Genomic DNA, 20361 nt, shown 5'->3' on the forward strand with positions numbered 1-20361 from the left:
CAGTTCGGCCCCTCTTCCCTTTCCTTTCTCCCTCCTCCTTCTTTAAAAGGGTTAGCAAATGAAGGGGAAAACTTGAACTTCAAGGCAATTATTTATTATTTGTACCCTGGTTCATTCCAAAATGGATTGGTGAAGACTGGCAAAGATACATTTAATGCTGCAAGAGAAAACCAATTTAAAAATAAGAAAAATTAGTCAAATTGAACTAAGCTTTTGAGAATCAAACAAGTACTATTGAGCACAAGCATGTGCCTTGCAGCACGCTAGTTCCTCTAAGGAAATGAAAGTGAAATATAAGATATGGTTTCCATCCTTAAAGACTGTAACATTTATTTGGGAAGAGGAGGCAAACACCTGTGAAATGCAGTATGGAGGAGTGTTTAGGATCTTTGACTCTAGAGTCTAGCTGTCTGCTTTTAAATTTCTCCGACTTACAGTGTTTGTGGCTTCAAACAAGTTAACTTCTTTCTACTTTTCTCTGCTCACTTGTAAACTGAGAATAATAATACCTTACTCCCTGGGTTTCTGTGATGATTAATTTGGTCAGAATATATTAAACACTTAGCTTATTTTGCGGTAATAATTATATAAAGCGAGCGCAGCTAAACTTTTAACTTCCTATGACATGTATAAAAATGGGATTCAGAGAAAGCAGGGTGTGCATTAAAGAAGTCAGGGATGGCTTCATGGTATAGGTGGCACTTGAGCTATATTTTGATGGATGAGGCTTTAAGTGAGCAAAAGTGGAGGGTAAAGGCACGCCAATCACGTAGGCTACAAAATAGAGTATAATGAATGGCAAGACCAGAGAGATTTGTTGTCAAAGGAAATTAATAGTCTAAAAGAACCCTTATAATACTTCAGAAAATCAATACTGTGACATGAATCTGATCAGTAATATGTGGACAGCTTTGGGTTTCGTTTTCTCAACTAGGCATTAAACCTTGATATTTCCATTTTCTAAAGGATTAAAGGATCCTTGTGGGATTATTTTGAACATCATTTCTGGAGTCAGGGTGTGCAGACAGCCAACAAGACTTATGAAAGTGAATGGGACCTATGTTAAAACCACAGACACATATTATTCATTTTTTTTGAGGATATTTTAAAAACTTTCCACAGCTCTGTTTTAAATCTCACTATAATGTCCAGAAAACACATCAGTATTTTCTTCAGTCACCATATAATACCTGGATCAATCTTCAGATATACAATAAGAATTGCCATGTTCGCATTGATTCATTTTTTTTCCAAACTTGTACAGCAGGATTTAACTAGCAAGTCATTCCTAGTACCAAAAGTTGTGATCTTATTAGTAAGGGATTCATAAGTACTTTTGATGATACAGAAGTTGAGAAAGTGAAAAAGACTTCTGTTTCCAATCAGATGTTTTCAAATGACAAAGGTGACCTCTTTTTTGGGAAGTAATGGTTACTCTGTGTTCTATTTTTACTACTGTCTTGTCTAGCTGCTAGAATACACCTAACTTTGTAAGCTTTAACACTTAATTCCATGTAGTGTAGAGCCAAGTAAATAACTTTTGAAACAAATGAAAATAACAACTGTAAATATGAATTTAATATGGACTTAAACCATTTTTCAATTGATATGATTGTATAGGTTGGCTACTCTACAAACCTAGATTTTTAAATCAATATGGGAATTTTTAGTTTCTTTCCTTCACCTAACACAATATAAAGAATCATGTGTATTTAATTTTGAACTATTAATTCAATCCAAATGAATTATTTTGCAACTATATGCACATTTGAATACACACATACAACATATTTGCTTGCTTCAACTCTCCTGACAGCTCAATTTGCTGAGTATAATTTGGACTTGCTAGTATAGTGAGTTAATATCCAAGAATTTTCTCTTTTCCATAGGGAGCTTTTAAAAATTCCTTTGTCAAGCTGAGATATGAAAAACACTGGGTCAAGAAAGCAGGTCATAAGCCAAGATCAGCAGAGCTAACAGAAGCAGCCAGGGTCAGGTTAGGTGGAGAGAACCTAGGGTTCATGGCAAGGTAGGGTTCATAGGCAGGAAACCCACTATGAAGTAAACAGAGGTTAAGGGATACACAGGAACTGGGATTCCAGGCACAGAAAGCAAGCTGATTCAGGCCAAAAACCAAGGGACCTCGACCCTAAAGTTAAAAGCTACCTGAGGCACAGAGACTTAAGTACTTTTTATCTTGCAGAAGGAACTAATGACTGGCACTCAAGAGCTACGACTAAAAGTGACACAGTTCATCCCACTTGGAAAATTCTAACACTCTAGGCCAGCCACAAAATATGAGAACATCAGACCTGAAAGAGTCCTTAGAGATTCTCTCAGTTGACCCTATAATTTTTAGAAGAAGAAAGTGTGGCTTATTAGAGGAATGGGCTTGTCAAAAAAATCAAAGCAATATAGTGGAAGGGCTGGGGCTATAACTTTGATGTCCTGACACTAGTACTCTTTCCATGAAATGTCTTTGCCTTGCCTACATTTGGTACCCTTAAATGTGAGATATGACTGAGAAAACTAGGATCTTAAGACTCTGAGCCACACTCCTTGTCCTAAGGAAATGAAAAAGGAAAACGTAAGCAAAGTTAATGGGCAGGATATGTAGTAACAATGGAGGTTTTATTCATTCAACCTAGATAAAATTCAGTAACAGAAACTTCTATTGGGATTGGGGCAACTTAGTGACACAACTATATAAGTCCTATAACTCTAAACAATTCCTCATCCAGTAGACTTTGTAACTCTTATCTGATTGAGCCAATTGTACACCAAAACAATAACAACAACAACAACAATACTCGTTTAACCAAGAAAACAGTGTTCTGTCTCATCTTACTTTGAGGTCTGCTGCTGAGCTACTTCCCTCTAGCATAGGCAAATAACTATGAACACATTCCCCACCATCCCCAAGAAACATTACCTGGCTTCACACATACATTCTTTGAAACCAGAAATAGTGGAAAGTTTATGGGTCTCAGTCTCTCTTTGTCTATCTCTTTCTCTCTCCCAAATCATTATTCTATTCTAAGGTTACTCAAGTATTTTCTCCCGGTCTTCTTCCTTCTCAGATTAATTAGCTTTGGTAGCCACTGTCTTCTCTCACAGTCACTGTTGTCTGGGTAGAAAATCCTACTTTTTTTTTTTTTTCGGTTTCCACCATCTGGGATAACTAACTCATGTCTTTCTGCCTCATCAACTTTTCATCTCCCTTGTATCTTACTGGAAAAAATAAATTCTTTCTTCCTTCCTTTAGCTTCATAATAGCTTTATCTCAACTATAATTTAGAATTTACCTCTGTGACTGTTTCATTTAATTTAGAAATGATGGGGAAAGGGCTCTTCTTTAGAATAAAGAATTTAAAAGGGCTTTATAAAATCACTCTGAAATGTCAAACTGCTTTTTTTTAGTAAACACTGTACTACATATTGGAAGACATTAATTTCTGTAAAACAGCATCAAAGCTGGTTCATAATTTGACTACAAAAAAGTCAGTTAATTTCTATCTGAGCCTGTTTCTAAATCTCAATGATTCAGTCAGTTTGTTTGAGATAATAATCTTGGAGAAAGAAAGGACCTTGGTATTTTTACCATTGGCTACAAGTGAGTACTTGATATATTGGATGACTGATAGAAAAGGCCAGTGTGAGGAATGATGAACTACCTTGTGATTAAATTACACTGAGATATACATATAAATATATATATATTTATATATGTATGCATATGTATGTGTATGTATATACACACACATACATATACATATATAGATATATGTAAATATATAGGAATTTTATTTTCACAATGAGAGACTATATGTTTCTCTCCCTCTCAGTGAAGATACAACCGGGGATCACTGGCTTTCAGCTTTTTCCTTCTTAACATATGGAACAGATGATACGTACTGTAAGAAAAACTATTAATGGGTCTCTTAGTCCATTTTCTACTGCTATAACAGAACACAACAGAGTGGGAAATATAGAAAAAGATTTATTTGGCTCACAGTTCTGGAGACTGAGAAATCTAAGAGATGGCTGCACCAACATCTAGTGAGGGTCATCCTGTAATAGAAGGCATCACATGGCAAGAACATGAGTGTGCAAGTCAGAGAGATGAAATCCAGCTGAATTCATCCTTCTACTACTAGGAGTCCACTCTCTCTCTCTCTCTCAATAATGGCACTAATCCTGTGATAATGGCATTAATTGATTCATGACAGCAGAGCCCTTATTACCTAATCACCTCTTAAAGATCCTGCCTCTCAACACTGTTACACTGGCAATTGAATTTCAACATGAGCTTTGGAGGAGACATTCTGCTCTTGGTCCCTCAAAACTTATATCCTTCTCACAATGCAAAATACATTCCTTCCATACCAATAGCCCCAAAGTCTTAACTCATTACAACATAATCTCAAAAGTCTGAAGTCTTATCTAAATCAGACATAGATGAGATTTAAGGTATGATGCATTCTGGGGCAATTTCCTCCATCTGTGAGCCTGTGAAATTGAAGAAGGTATCTACTTACAAAATACAATAGTGGGACAGGCATACAATAGACATTCCCTTACCAAAATGGATAACTGGTTTCAAGTAAGTCCAAAACCCAAAATGGAATACAACATTAAATCTTAAAACTGGAGAATAATTTGCTTTGCCTCCCTGTCCCATGTCTTGGGTACACTGGGGTATGTGGCTGGGTCCTCAAACCCTCAAACCCTGTGGCAACCCTAACCCTGGGGCTTTGCTGGATTCAGTCTACCTAGCAATTCTCACAGGTTGTAGTCTCATGCCTGTAGCTTTCGGAGGCTGGTGTTATATGCTTGTGGCCCTACAGTTCTGGGGTCTCTGAGGTGACCACGCTCCTACAGCCACACTAGGCATTCCCCTAGTGGGAACTGTCTGTGGTAGCTCTAGCCCTGTGGCTGGTTTTACCCTAGGGCCCTAGGCTATCAACAGCATCCATGCACACACAACTCTTGCATTTTGCAAGCCTGCAGACTTAACTCCACCAAGACTTATAGATTATACCTTCCATTTTGGCAAGTCTAGCTACATCTGGGCCCTCTTGAGCCATGGCTGGATGGCTGAGGGGTGCTACGCTGGGATTCAGGGAGAAGAGTCCTAAGGTGGCCCTGAGCAATGAGCCTGTATCAGTTCATTCTCACACTGCTATAAAGACACTACCTGAGACTGGGTAATTTATAATGGAAAAAGGTTTAATTGACTCACAGTTCTGCTTGGCTGGGGAGACCTCAGGAAACTAACAATTATGGTGGAAGGTGAAGGGAGAGCAAGGCACGTCTTACATGGTGGCAGGAGTTAGTGCACAGTGGAAACTGCCACTTTTAAAACCATCAGATCTCATGAAAACTCCCTCATTATCATGAGAATAGCATGGGGAAAACTGCCCCCATGATACAATCACCTCCCACCTGGTCCCTCCCCTTCAACATGTGGTGATGCCTTCCCAACAGTCCCCCAAAGTCTTAACTCATTCCAGCATTAACTCAAAAGTTCAAGTCCAAAGTCTCATCTGAGGAAAGGCAACTCCGTTCCACCTATGAGCCTGTAAAATCAAAAGCAAGTTAGTTACTTCAAAGATACAATGGGGGTACAGGCGTTGGATAAATTTTAGTTCCCATTCCAAATGGGAGAAATTGGCCAAAACAAAGAAGCCACAGGCCCCAGGCAAGTCTGAAACCTGGCCAGGCCATCATTAAATCTTAATTCTCCAAAATCTCCTTTGACTCCATGTCTCACATCCAGAGCATGCTATTACAAGGGGTGGGCTCCCATGGCCTTGGGCAGCTCTGCCCCTGTGGATTTGCAAGGTACAGCCCCTGTGGCTGCTTTCATGGGCTGGCATTGAGTGCTTGCAGCCTTTTCAGGTGCATGATGCAAGATGTCAGTGGATATACGTTTCTGGGGTCTGGAGGATGGTGGTCCTCTTCTCACAGATCCACCAGGTAGTGGCCCAGTGGGGACTCTCTGTCAGGGCTCTGGCCCCACATTTCCCTTCCACACTGGCCTAGCAGAGGTTCTCCATGAGGGTTCCACTCCTACAGCAGACTTCTGCCTGGAAATCCAGGCATTTCCATACATCCTCTGAAATCTAGGCGGAGGGTCCCAAAGCTCAATTCTTGTGTTCTGTACACCTGCAGGCCCAACACCATATGGAAGCTGCCAAGGCTTGGGGCTTGCACACTCTGACACATTTTAAAACCATCAGATCTCATGAGAACTCCCTCACTGTCATGAGAACAGCATGGGGGAAACTGCCTCTGTGATCCAATCATCCCCACCAGGTGCATCCCTAGACACATGGCAATTACAATTTGCGATGAGATTTGGGTGGAGACACAGAGCCAAACCATATCAGAGCCCATGGAGGATACCCCAGGCCTGTTACCCCAAACAATTCTGCCCTGCTAGAGCCCCTGAGCTTGTGATGGGAGAGGCTGTCTCAAAGATCTTCAAAATGCCTTTGGGGTCTTTTGTCCCTTATCTTGATGGATGGCACCTGGCTTGTTTCTATGCATATTAATTCCTTTAATAAATGGTTGCTTGGCCACACTTTTGTCGTCTCTTCTAAAGATGCCTTTTCACTCTTTACCTTGCCAGCTTGCAAATTTTCAAAATTTTTCTATTCTGCTTCCCTTTTTAGGTATTAATTCCATCTTTAAGCCATCTCTGCTCTCATATCTCCTTATATACAATGAAAAGTAGCCATACAGTAGCCTGAATACCTTGCTGCTTTGATATTTCTTGTACCAGATGCCCTAGTTTATCATTTTTAAGCTCTGCATTCCATAAGCCCTGGACACAGACACAATTTTATCACCTTCTTTGCCACTTTATAAAAAGGATGGCCTTTACTCCAGTTTTCACTACCTTGTTTCTCATTTCTTTCTGATACCTCATCACAGTTGCCTTTACTGTCCATATTCCTACCAACATTCTGGTCATAACCCCTTAAGTAATCTCTAAGAAGATCAGACTTTCCCTACAGCTCTCCTCTTCTCCTGAGCCCTTGCCAGAATTCTCTTTATGGTCTGTCCACATCAGTACAAGATTTTTCTAGCCCTTTCCTCCAGATTCCTTCAGCCTCTGCTCATTACCCAGTTCCAAAGCCACTCCCACATCTTCAGGTATTTGTTATAGCAACAACCCCACTCTCAGTACCAATTTTTCTGTCTTAGTCCATTTTCGGCTGCTATAACAGAAGACCACAGATGGTGCAATTTGTAAGGAAAAGAGATTTATTTGGCTCTCAGTTCTAGATGCTGAGAAGTCCAAGAGCATCAGCACCTGTTGGCATTAGGTGAGGGTTATCCATGGCAGAAGGCACACATATGAGACGGAGAGAGGAAATCCAGCTCAACTCATCCTTTTCTCAGAAGCCCACTCTCACAAAAACTAACCCAGTTCCACAATAGCATTACTCCATTCGTAAGGGCAAAGCCCTCATGACCTAATTATCTTCCAAAGGTCTTACTTATCAACACTGTTAACATTGGCAATTGAATTTCAATATGAGTTTTGGTGGGGACATTTAAACCATAACAATGAAACATGCCTCATATACAAGTTATGACTTTACCCCTTAACTCCCATTCAAAAGGAAGTATACTGGAATGCATATGTGTAAGAGTGACATAATATAATGATGACTTCAACTCTCCTGTAAATTTTTAAATAACTAATTCATAAACTTCATTATTACCATTATTAGCAACAATCTTCTTAAAATATGTCTTACAACTGAAAGTAGCATGCTCCAGTGTTCCATGTGTTCTGACACTGGCCTGCTAGACCGGAGCATGTGGTTCAGGGCACTCTCACAAATACAGATAAAAGATTTGTGCCCTGATTGTGGATTATTTTAAGGAAGAAATAAACCTCTTGAAAGGTGAAGCTACAAAGTTAAATACATAAAGCACAGCAGGAGGGTGATTAGTTTTCACATTGGCATCACAACTGTCCATTCTTCTTTTTATCTTATTTTGAAAGGCCAAATCAAAGTGTGGGCCCAGGGAAGAAAGGATACATTAACAGTAACATTAATATAAACTCTATGTTTAACTCCTTGGTAAGACTGGTGAAATTAAAATTAACTTGATTACATAGGACAAAGATACACAATTTATAGATTTTTGTGGTAGAATTTCAGGCACCTAGTCAATAAGGTAGAATGAATTGAAATGGTAAAGATCACCTCTTGTTCTAACTACAGAGAAATGCTGGTCAAAATAAGGCAAAGAATTTACATGCTTAGCCCAGCTGGAATGCAAGTAAGGGAAATTCTCAGGCCTTAGTGATAAATAGGGAGCTCAAAGTAAGAGAAAGGAGTATAAATTGAAATTGAAGATCTCCTGGAGATATCAAAACCAAATGTGGACATTCAGGGTGTATGGGCTTCAGTTTAGGATCTATGTGAAGTATGGAGTTAGAGCAGATCCCAGCAAAAATCTAGAAAACTGAATGATTGATAAACCCTGAAATCTATGAAATGGGGCCTAGAAAACTCTGCTTATTGATTCAGGAAAGTGTACAGAAAATTCACATTCACTCCAGGGCCATATCTATGAATCCAAGGAAACATTTAAAAGAAACTGGAACTCTAAACCTGTACCAAGCATGGGTGTGGACTCGAAATTCACATAACTCATATATGACACAAACCCCCAAGCAAAAAAATTGACAGAAAAACTGGTTCCAAACCAGTGAAACTTGTAGGGCCTTCGTAGAAGCAACCTTGGAACTTCTCTAAGGGAATTCCTCTATAACCCTCAGCATCTGGGACTACCACAGAAAACAATCCCTGCTGTAGATGAAAATACAGCAATGAAATTATAAACCTCATAAGAAAATTAACCACCATGATGTCGCTTCCCTTGACGCAATGGAAAAAAAAACTGCATACCAAGAAGTAGAGATAATAGGACAATTTAAACGAGACTTTAAAAGAGGTTGAAAATTGTTTAAAGAGAAAAACAGAATGGAAAAAAATTGTTTGTCAAGAAAAGGGCAGTGATGGTTATCTGTGGCCTTTACAAAAATATCCGTCTCTTGTGTTTATTTAACAAGAACCTGTTTAATGGGAGAGTAAAAACATTCCTCCCAGGAGAAATTGCAGCAATAGTCAGTACCTTATGTGTAGTGCCAAGAAAAGAGCAGTCATTTTTTGATAGACTACCTCAAGGAGGCCCCATTTTACACAGTGCCTTCATTCTGACTTCTTGTTCTATCCAGGCCCCCAGGCACTTGGATGCTTCCCACTCACACTGAAGTGGATCTTCCCACTCAGTCACCAAACTCAAATACCAATCCTTCCTGGAAACCCCAGACAGACATACCCAGAAATAATGTATTACCAGCTATCTAGGTATTAATATTTCTTAATCCAGTTGATTTGACAGCTAAAAATAACCATTATAGTTTATATTATCTAATTTTTCTTAAAACATGTAAAAATCAGAATAAACAAATTTCTGTGTAATCTTAATAACAGTGGAGATATATTATGATATGTCTTCTCACCAACCAAAAATTAACTTATACTTTTGATTAATGTTAGTTTCAAGGGCAAGTTCAAGTTAGCAGTGCTTAATATTCTCAAAAATAAAGAAAAAAGATAGTCTTTTCATTTTTTTTTTATATTATTTCATAAGAAGGAGGCAGTAAAAATAAACAGTTTTAAAACCTGAGTAACAAACAGCTTTGGGAACATAGGGAGACCCTGTGTGGTCCCACCTACTTGGGAGGCTGAGGTGGGAGGATCACTTGAGCCAGGGAGGTCAAGGCTGCAGTGAGCTGTGGTTGCGCCACTGCACTCCAGCCTGGGTGACAGAGTCAGACCCCGTCTCAAAAACAAATAAACAAACAAACAGAAAACTGAGTAACTTTATATTCCCACTTTTGATTATACTTTGAATTTAAGTTTTTTTCTAGAAGCCCTCATAACTATTTAAAATTTTTCTCAGGTACAATGATAAGATGACTAGAAAAAGGGTTGAAAATTGGGTCACCTCTGAGTTTTCCTTTGGATGTTAAATGGTCGCTTCCTGTCTCCCACTGATAATCAGGAGTCATTTGCTCATTTCTTTTTCTCTCATTCTCAGGTAAGCCTCTGAATATCCCCTGCAAAGCATTCTTCGGATTCAGTGGAGAGTCTGGGCCAATGATCTACTGGATGAAAGGAGAAAAGTTTATTGAAGAACTGGCAGGTCACATTAGAGAAGGTGAAATAAGGTAGAGAGCTTGAATTGCTTATCTTTCTTTGCTGTCTTATGGGATTCTGCTCAGGATTTTAATTGCAGCTCCAAATCATTCCATTCTCTAAAAGCTGATCTTATGGAGAGACCAAGGATGACTGCCTTAAGAAATGCCAATGTGTAAGCTTCTAACATAAGTAGGTTTTTCTCCCATTTAAAGATTATGTCGCCAGGGTATAATGACCCTCCAAAAGCTGCCTAAGCAAATTCCTTTGAGTTTCTAAAGCTAAAACCACTGGTACTCCAACAATCACAGCAAAGGTCCAGTCTTTGAAGGTGACTCCTCAGACCACTGGGCAAATTGTTTATTTTCTACCTGAGAACAGACAACCTTAATATGTCATAAGTGTAAAGCGGCAGTGGCAATGGTAAGTTGGTCTTCAGCCAAAATAACTGTTAACTCTTGTTGAATACTGTTTATTTTTCCCAACATCTAATACTTATCCTGAAAAGACTGATCCTTCAATTTAGTACATGTTTAAACCTCTTTTCACTCTCCTATTACACAAATACCTCTCTGGTTTATAGATACCAATTCTATTGGTTTTCTAATTCTATTTAGTACTTTCTCATTCGTACAAAAAAGATATAAAAATATAGGTAACCTTTCCTGCCTCACTCAGTTTGTGAGGTTTCTCTTTGGTTTCAGAGATGATGATGTGTAGTGTATGTTCCTGATTCTGATAGGAATTGGGATTCTTCCCTCTTCACTCCCATTAAGAATCATGCAGTGAAAATTAATCTAAAATTTTAGTACAACTAATGTTAAAGTTTATTCCTCCAGTTATCTTATTGAATATAGAGCAGCATAAATGAGACAAGTACGCTTTGTATTATTTACTATGTTTAAATGTTATTTATAATTACTCTCATGACAGTTTCTCTCTATGTGTCCACCCAATAACTCTTCTCTAGGGGTTCATAACTTTGAAGTTCTGTGAACCCCTTAAGATACTTACTATAGGAGCGTATTTCTAGGCAAAATACACATGAACAGGTGTTTGACATGTTTAGTAATCAAGGAAATACAAACCAAAACCACATGATACCACTTTATACTAACTAGGATGTACTAGGATGGCTATAATTTAAAAAGTCAGATTATAGGCTGTGCACAGTTATTCAGGCCTGTAATCCCAGCACTTTGGGAGGCCAAGGTGGGTGGATTGCTTGAGCTCAGGAGTTTGAGACTAGCCTGAGCAATATGATAAAACCCTGTCTCTCCCCGCTTCCCTGCCAAGAAAAAAAAAAATATATATATATATATAAAATATGTACAAATCTTAGCCAGGCATCGTGCTATGTGCCTGTAGTTCCAGCTACTTGCTACTTGGGAGGCTGAGGTGGGAACATCACTTGAGCCCAGGATGTTGAGGTTGCAGTGAGTCATGATTGTTCTACTACACTCCAGCCTGGGTGACAGAGCAAGACCTTGTCTCGGAAAAAAAGTCAGATTATAACAAATGTTGGTAAGGATATGAAGAAATGGGAAACCTCATACACTGCTGGTAGGAATAGCCCTCCTAGGGATATAAATGAAGTAAATCAAAACATATATCTACAAAAAACTGGTCCATGAATGTTCATAGCAGCATTGCTCATAATAGACAAAAATGAAAACAACCTAAATGTCTATCAACTAAGGAATGAATAAATAAAATGTGCTACATTCATACAGTGAATATTATTTAACCATAAAAAACGAAATACTGGCATATACTACAACCTGAATGAACCTTGAAAATGTTCTCAGTGTAAGAAGCCAGAAACAAAAAAACACATACTATGTGATTCAATTTATATAAGATGTCCACAATAAGCAACTTTATAGAAACAGAAAGTAGATTACTGGGTGCTTAGTCCCAGTGGGGAGGAATGGAATATAGATGTGATAGCTAAAGTGTATGGGTGTGTTTTTGTGTGTGTGGTAGAACACAACATAACATAAAATTCATCATTTTAAAATTCACAATTTAATGGCATTCAGTACATTCAGAATTCATACAACCACCACCACTTTATAGTACCAGAACATTTTCATCACTCTAAAAGGAAGTGTTATACTCATCAAGCAGTCTGGGGCTTCTTTATAAGATAATGAAAATATTATAAAATTGACCATAGTGATAGTTTCACGTCTGTGAATATTCTAGAAAACAAAGAATTGTATACTTTTAATGGATAGATTATGTGGCATATACATTTTATGTCAATAAAGCTGTTTTTCCTAAAAAAAAAAAAACCCTTGAAATTAATTGCCTGACACAGAACAGATTTTCAGAAATAAATGATGGATATATTACAAATGATTCTAAAGTATTAATTGCCATTTGTACTTTGAAGTTTCTAATTAGTAACACTTTATTAGGCAATTTTAATTTAATATTTATTTGAAATCAATACAACTGAATTCATTTTAAATTGTTACAGAAGATACATATTTAGGATTACTGTCAACGTATCTGTGTATAAAAGACCTTAAGGGTCACTTTTCATTCTACAGAACAAGAAACTGGTCCCAAAATGGATATGTGATAGGTACACTAGTATATAGTTAGTAGCAGAAGTTCCATCACCAAAAAGCTCAGAGATATGTTTTGTGATCAAGGGTACTAATTATATGAGCCTAAGATAATAATCTCCCTTTTTGTATGTGTGACTGCATGTAACTTTTAAAATAAACAGCTTTATCGGAGTATAATTGACATATAATAAATCACACAATTTAAAGTATGCAATTTGTAAGGGCGGATTGATATTGTGTACACCTGTGAAACCATCACCACAATGAAGATAACATATTAATCACCCCCATGTTTCCTGGTGCCCCTTTGAAATCCCTCCCTCCTGCCCTTCTCCAACAACAGGGATCTTCCTATCACTATAAATCAGTCTGCCTTGTCTAGAATTTTATATAAGCAGAATCATACAATAGGTGCTTGTTTTTCTCTGGATTATTTCATGTAGCACAATTATTTTGAGATTTATCCCATCTTGTTATATGTGTCAATAGTTCATACCATTTTTATTGCCAAATAGTATTCCATTATGTGATTATACAAAAATTGCTCTTCTATTCACCTGTTGATGGAAGACATTTGGGTTGTTTCCAGTTAGGACTATTATGAAGCAATCTGATAGGAACATTGATATGCATATCTTTGTATGCACATATATTTTATTTTCTCTTGCCTGAATAGCTAGACTTATATAGTAGACATAAATTTAATTTTTAGTTTATTCTTTAAATAAAATTTAAATCATTTTTAAACAAACTTTTTTTTTAGAATAATTTTTGATTTATAGGAAAATCATGAGGATAGTATATATAGAGTTCCTATATACCCCATACCCCGTTTCCCCAATTATCTACATCTTAGGTTCTTGTGGTACCTTTGTACCATAAGAATACTGCTCATGTCTACGTATTCAGGCAAGAGAAAAGGAAATACATGTGCTTACAAAGACATGTATATGAATGGTCATAGCAGCTTTCTTCATAATAGTCCAAATTGGAAACAATCCAATGTCCATCAACAGGTGAATAGATGAGCAAATTGTTGTATAGTCATATAATGGAATATACTTGGCAATAAAAAAGGAATGGGTCAGGAGCAGTGGCTCATGACTGTAATCCCAGCACTTTGGGAGGCCGAGGTGGGTGGATCACCTGAGGTCAGGAGTTCGAGGCCAGCCTGGCCAACATTGGTGAAACCCCGTCTCTACTAAAAATACAAAAGTTAGCTGGGCATGGTGGCGGGCACCTGTAATCCCAGGTACTCGGGAGGCTAAGACAGGAGAATTGCTTGAACCCAGGAGGCAGGGGTTGCAGTAAGCTGAGATCATGCTATTGCACTATAGCCCAGGTGACAAGAGTGAAACTCCATCTCAAAAAAAAAAAATCAAAATTAATACATTGTTATTAACTAAAGACATTTCTTTACACACCTTTCTTTAGTTTTTGCCTACTATCCTTTTTGTTCTGCAGGATTATTTAACTTTTTAAGAATCTGCCTAACGGTATTCCAAACTAGTTATAATTTTACAAAAGAAAAGTGAGGCACTGCTACTCTCTCCAGCAGCAAATGATTAGAGTTGGTGGGAGACAAAACATATATACATGAATTGGATAAATCCTGAACAAGCCACCATATTAGGGGCCAAATGAGTCAACCAGCTAGGAAATGCTATAGGAAGACAACCTTTCCGGACTTGCAAAATGACATTGTTTAACTGATTTTGTTACATCCTCTTACTCCACCAACTCCCCCCAGTAAAATAACTATATTAGCAGTGACGGAAAGTTCCAGGAAATTTATTCTGAAAATTTCACAAGACCCCACTAGCTAACTAAAGTCACCTTCATAGAAATGCCAAGAAAAAGGCAGAAATTCCCAGTCTGGGACTACAGGCACATACCACCATGCCTGGCTAAGATACAGTCACTCATTTTGTAATATAGTCATGAGTTGCCTAATGATGGGGATACATTCTATGTAATACATTATTAGGTGATTTCATTATTGTGCAAACATCATCGAGTGTACATATACAAACCTAGATTATAGCCTACTACACACCTAATCTATATGGTATAGCCTATTGCTCCTAGGCTACAAACCTGTACAGCATATTATTGTACTGAATACTGTAGGCAACTGTAACACAATGGTAATATTTGTGTATGTAAACATGTCTAAACAAGGGAAAGGTACAGTAAAATACAGTGTTATAATCTTATGGGGCTACCTTTGTATATGCAATATATCATTGACTAAAATGTCATCATTCCACTTAACATGTCTTGTGTGATCCGTGATCTATTTGGAAGCTTGTGTGGTTTCTAGAATTCTTTCAGTCTATAGCCATTTATGCTAATACAGGAATTAATTAACTATGTCTTCTAGCCTCCAAAGTCCTTGAAACAAAGCATACAAGATTTTATACAGCACAGCAAATTGGAACAAATCCAGCATTTTTATAGAAAAAAATTGCTAATCATACTATTTAGGTGAACCAAGAGAAGATTCACATTTTTTCATACCGCATATATTTTCTCCATAAGGAAGAGTTTTGATGTCAGAATACTGAGAATTTTCAATTAGGGGATTCTCTCAAAGGCATTTCTGGAAACAAAATTTATTTCTGGATGCATGGCCTTTATTCAGTGCTGTCTCTGTCTTTACAGGACACTGTTAAAAAATACCTTAGACTAGGTATCTTATCAAATGTTTTCTTGGCCACACTCTTGGTGTTCCCTATTTAACACACTCTTTCATTCTTTGCAACATGGCTGGGCTGAGAATGTCCCAAATCTTTAAATTCTGCTTCCCTTTGGATTATAAATTTCATCTTTAATTCATTTTCTTCTCTCATTTTACTATAGGCAATCAAGAGAAGCCATGCCACACCCTCAATACTTTGCTTAGCAATTTCTTTCACTAAATATCCTATTGCACCACTCACACGTTCTACTTTCCACAAAGCACTAGGACATGAAGAAAATTCAGCCAAGTTCTTTGCCACTTTATAACGAGGATGGCCTTCACTTCAGTTTTCAATAACGTGTTTCTCATGTAAGTCTGAGCCCATATAAAAATGGCATTTACTGTCCATATTTCTATCAATATTCTGATCATGACCACTTAAGTAATCGCTGAGGAGGTTGAAGCTTCCTCTACAGTTCTCCTCTTCTATTGAACCCTCACCAGAATTGCTCCTTACAGTTAGTTCATGTTGATATAGGCTTTTTCTAGCCTGCTCCTCCAAATTATTCCAGCCTTTGTTCATTACAAAGTTCCAAAGCCATTCCACATTTTTTGGTATATTTTTTAACCAGAGCACCCCACTGTTAGCACCAATTTTTGTCTTAGTCCATTTGGGATTCTATAACAAGATACCTTAAATGGGTAATTTAAAAACAACAAAAATTTATTGCCCACAGTTCTCGAGGCTGGGAAGTCCAAGATCAATGTGCTGGCAGATTAGGTGTCTGGTGAGGGCCTGTTCCTCGTGGATGGAACCTTCTGTGTGTCCTCACATGGCAACAAGGGCAAGGGAACTCATTCATGCTTCTTTTATAAGGGCACTAATCCCATTCATGAGTGGGGAGCCTTCATGATTTAATCACTTCTCAAAGGCCCCACCTCTTAATACTATCATGATGGATATTAGGTGACAGCATATGATTTTTGGGAGATCACAAACATTTAGACCATAGCAAGGGCATTGCTTTGGGCCCATTTAAAAATTGAATCATAGCTCTTGTGTTGTGTGCACATTTCAAAATTGCATTGTCTAATATAACCAAGCAGTGAGGATGTAAATAAATAGCTCTCAGGCAGTTGACTTGTGGAGAAACTTCCCCAGAAGCACTGGGTCTGGCAGGGGGACTACCCCTCTGCCTAGGTTCTCAATTTCCTGTGCAGCAGCTTGATCCTAGAAATGTGTGTTACAACTTTTTATTTCTTAGTTTGCCACAGAGGAATCGAGGACTTAAAACAATACCTAGTAAAAAAAAAGCTTAGATATTTACTGAGGGCTTGATGAGATAATGTCACTCGGACTTCAGTAAGTATAACGTCTGTACTCAGCATTTCCCCTGCTGCTTGAATAGCATTTTAGATCAAATCCTGTCTAACATTTTGGAGTTCTCATTTGTTTGCTCTCTGGGTCAGTTTCACCACTGTGGTCCCTAGCCTCTCCTGATTTTCAGCCCATTGCCAAAGCACTTAGACCCCACTTTGGGCATACAGATTCCCCTTTATCTTCCTTAAAGCAGAGATTGGCACAGTTCTCCCATGCCTCTGATGTTGCTAAGCGACTAAGCCACAAGGAAATCTGAACTCAAATGTGGTAACCATTCACAACTGCTAGTCTATCCCACACAACTGCATCACAACCCTTTCACTAACTCCAGAAGATATAATTTATAGAGATGGTAAAATAATTTTATGTGTGCAGTAACATAAGATATAATTGTACAAGTTTGGTTATTTATTTCTACAATTTTAAAATCATTCCAACAATCTGCTCTCTGCCAAGCTCTACCATGTTTATTCAGAGAAGTCAAATAATTATTTCGAGGAAACCTAGTAGGAATCATAAGGGGAAGACTTCTTACTTTCTGTCCTTCTGTTAAAGCTTAATGGGAACTGCTGCAAAGGATGATCAGAGAGTACCCGCAAAATGTCCTTTGGGGATAATGATTCTAGGAAGGCCACCTCAGTCCTGTACCACTACAGAACTTCTAATCAATCTTACAAGAGGCTTGAGAATTTTGTTTTAAAGAATTCGCTAGTGAGGTATGTATTCTACATAGCTAATTTAAAAAGTCAGAAAAATTGAACCAGTCCTATTAAATAAGAAATAATAGTATTTTAGATTGCCTACAGGGTTATGCATTGCCTCTGATTGTCAAAAAAGACTCCATGAATTTCAAGACAATTGCTTTGTCCCAACAGAGAGTCATTTTCAATTATAAATCTCACTTTACAAATCACCCTATCAATACCTAATGTTTTCTTTCTCAGGCAATACTATAAAACAGTTTACCAAATCTTTTCTAATTCTTGACCTGAAAAAAATATTCAATTTATCTTAAGGTTTTCAGAAAAGCTTACTAAAATGCAAATAATTTTATTTACCTTCAGTTCCTGAAAGGCTGTGAGCTGAATAGAATATGGTCTTTGCTTGTTTGTTTTAGTTTTGGTTTCTTCACTGCTGCTTTTTACCACTTTCTGTTCTTCTGTTTCATTCCTTTACCTTAACATCCTCTCCTTGCATGACTGAAATGCTCTAATAAAGAGGGAATGTGATATAAGCATGAAAATTTTTATTCTTAAAATAAGATGAGTCTATCTTAAAGACCAAAACTAACCTCATAATGACTCACTCTTTTTAAAAAGCAATATGGAGCTGTGAATATGTTGTTTGTCCCTAAAATACAGAGGAAATATTTGGACTGCCAGGCAGCCCTAGGGAAAATGATGAGATGTATTTTGGCAACTTCTCACACAATTTTTAATGTCTTGAAGGACCCCACATGTCACTGGTTTTCCCAAAGTTGAGCTTCATAAAAGTATTTTCCTTTCTTCTATTCTCAGCTCATCCTACTGGAAGAAGAAATACAGATCAATCACTTCGCTTTAATTTAAATAGGTTTCAAATCTCATCACACCTGTATGTGAATGTACACATTATAAACAGCATAGTTTTACCTAGGGCCGTCCTTAATTTCTAGTTAACTAAAGGTACATTTTTGAAGGAGTGGTGAATACTATTCATGATTCCAGGGTTGGTCTTGGCCTTGATCTATGCATAAAATACCAAAAGCCTACCTAAAACATGTTTGTTGTTTCTCTTCATTTATTGAGCAGATTTTAGATGCTCAGTCTCAACTATGTTGTGTTGGGTTGTAAGCTACTCTAGACAAAAACCTATAATTAGTAAATAATAATAATAATCCCAGTTTATCCTTTTATAGTACACTGCATATTGCAAAAGCATTTCACATCTTAAAACATATTGGATACTCATAATAACCATCTGAGATAAATACTATTAGCTTTATTTTGCAGATAAAGAAACTGAGGTTTAGAGACTGAGAAAGAGCTGCTGCCCTTTAGTGATTGAGGGTTCCTGTAGGGCTAGACTGAATTCATCAAAGCTAGCAAGAATCCTCAATTGTCCAGAATGTTTTGTTGTACTCCACATTTAGACTATAGAAAGTCAAAATCTGTCGGGGACTGAAAGAGTGAAAATCGGTGTGGACTGAGAATAAGCAGCCCTGCTATTAGTCAGGCTGGGAGGACAGACAGATAAAGCCAGCTGCAAAGTTAGCAGAAAACACTGTTTCTCCCAAGGTCATGCAACAGTTGTAAAATGCCATAATGACCCCCTCCTCCTTTCAGTGACTACTGCTTTCTTACCAGTGATGCCCCAAACCTGCTTTGCTGCTTACATTAACTACCAGGGATACCCAACTGCTAAGCTATCCTTGCCCCATAAGAGAACCCAGTCCCTAGTTAACCCCCATTTTTTCCAATCCTGCCTCAGAAACTCCAACCAATCCAGGATTTACCCCTGCTTCCCTAAAACCTCATCAGAATCTTTCAGTGTAAATGTAAACATTACAAAACTTTCTTCCTTCCTTCAATCAAGGATTAATCCATAGTTCCTCTAGAATGCCCCCCCTCAATGCATTGAGCCAATAGATCTGATTTTGTCAGACTCTGGGCATGATGCTGGACTTGGAGTAGTAATGCTTTAATGGGCGGGGGGAAGCAAATAACACCAAGAAAGAGATCTTGTTTAATTGAACATTTTAATTTTTTTAAACATACCTCCCATCCTTAATTTTATCAATCGTCATTCCTGGACAATGATTACTCATACTCAGGATAATGACCCAGAAACTCTGCAAGATACCTAGCCATCAAAGGAGGACTCAGAATAGTTCAAGGGACCATTTACGATGAATGAAAAGTGGTCTTAGACGTTTTATAATTATTTACCTCAATTAAGAAAACAACAGGACTTTAAATTTCAGGTGAGCAGAAAATTCTATTTAAATTTCAGGTGAGCAGAAAATTCAATTAGCCAGAATTTCCATCCCTGAACAATTCCACTAACCAAGATTTCACTAAAATTTCATTGCATTTGTGTTTTTATCTGAATGTTATGTTATCATTCCCTTCAGCATTGCTTATTTTAGTTTATGATCTTTAGGACAGCAGGGAGCACCTACATGTAAATATTAGTACAATGTCTGCTAGAGCAGATTGCTGCTTACAAATAAGTACTTTTTGATAATGAGGACAGCAGAAGTGCTAGTAGTGATATTGATGATATGGGCAGATATTGAAGAGTATAAACTCTCTGGTGGCAGTTCAACATCTTTATAAAAAATTCAAAGTACCATGTCCCCTGGAAGAAACTGGAAAGTAATTTTGAATCTGCCTGCTAATAAAGTATTTACTTTTTTACTTTCTCCTTTTATTGCCTTAGTTAAATTTATTAGAGGAAGTCAATAATGAGAAATAATGCACAGTCGTTTGAGACGGTATTTGTTTA

At 37.7% G+C, this 20361-nt stretch overlaps 1 protein-coding gene across 1 annotated transcript in view; it reads left to right on the forward strand.

Moving 5' to 3' along the window:
- IL1RAPL2 (interleukin 1 receptor accessory protein like 2) overlaps nucleotides 1-20361 on the forward strand; it is a 599554-nt gene that overhangs the window by 538132 nt on the left and 41061 nt on the right. Inside the window, exon 5 of the mRNA XM_055267708.2 lies at nucleotides 10135-10264. Coding sequence (XP_055123683.2) covers nucleotides 10135-10264 — 130 coding nt within the window. The remainder of the gene's footprint in view (nucleotides 1-10134; nucleotides 10265-20361) is intronic.

Source organism: Symphalangus syndactylus, chromosome X (assembly GCF_028878055.3).
Source record: "Symphalangus syndactylus isolate Jambi chromosome X, NHGRI_mSymSyn1-v2.1_pri, whole genome shotgun sequence".
In the NCBI taxonomy this organism is placed as follows: domain Eukaryota; kingdom Metazoa; phylum Chordata; class Mammalia; order Primates; family Hylobatidae; genus Symphalangus; species Symphalangus syndactylus.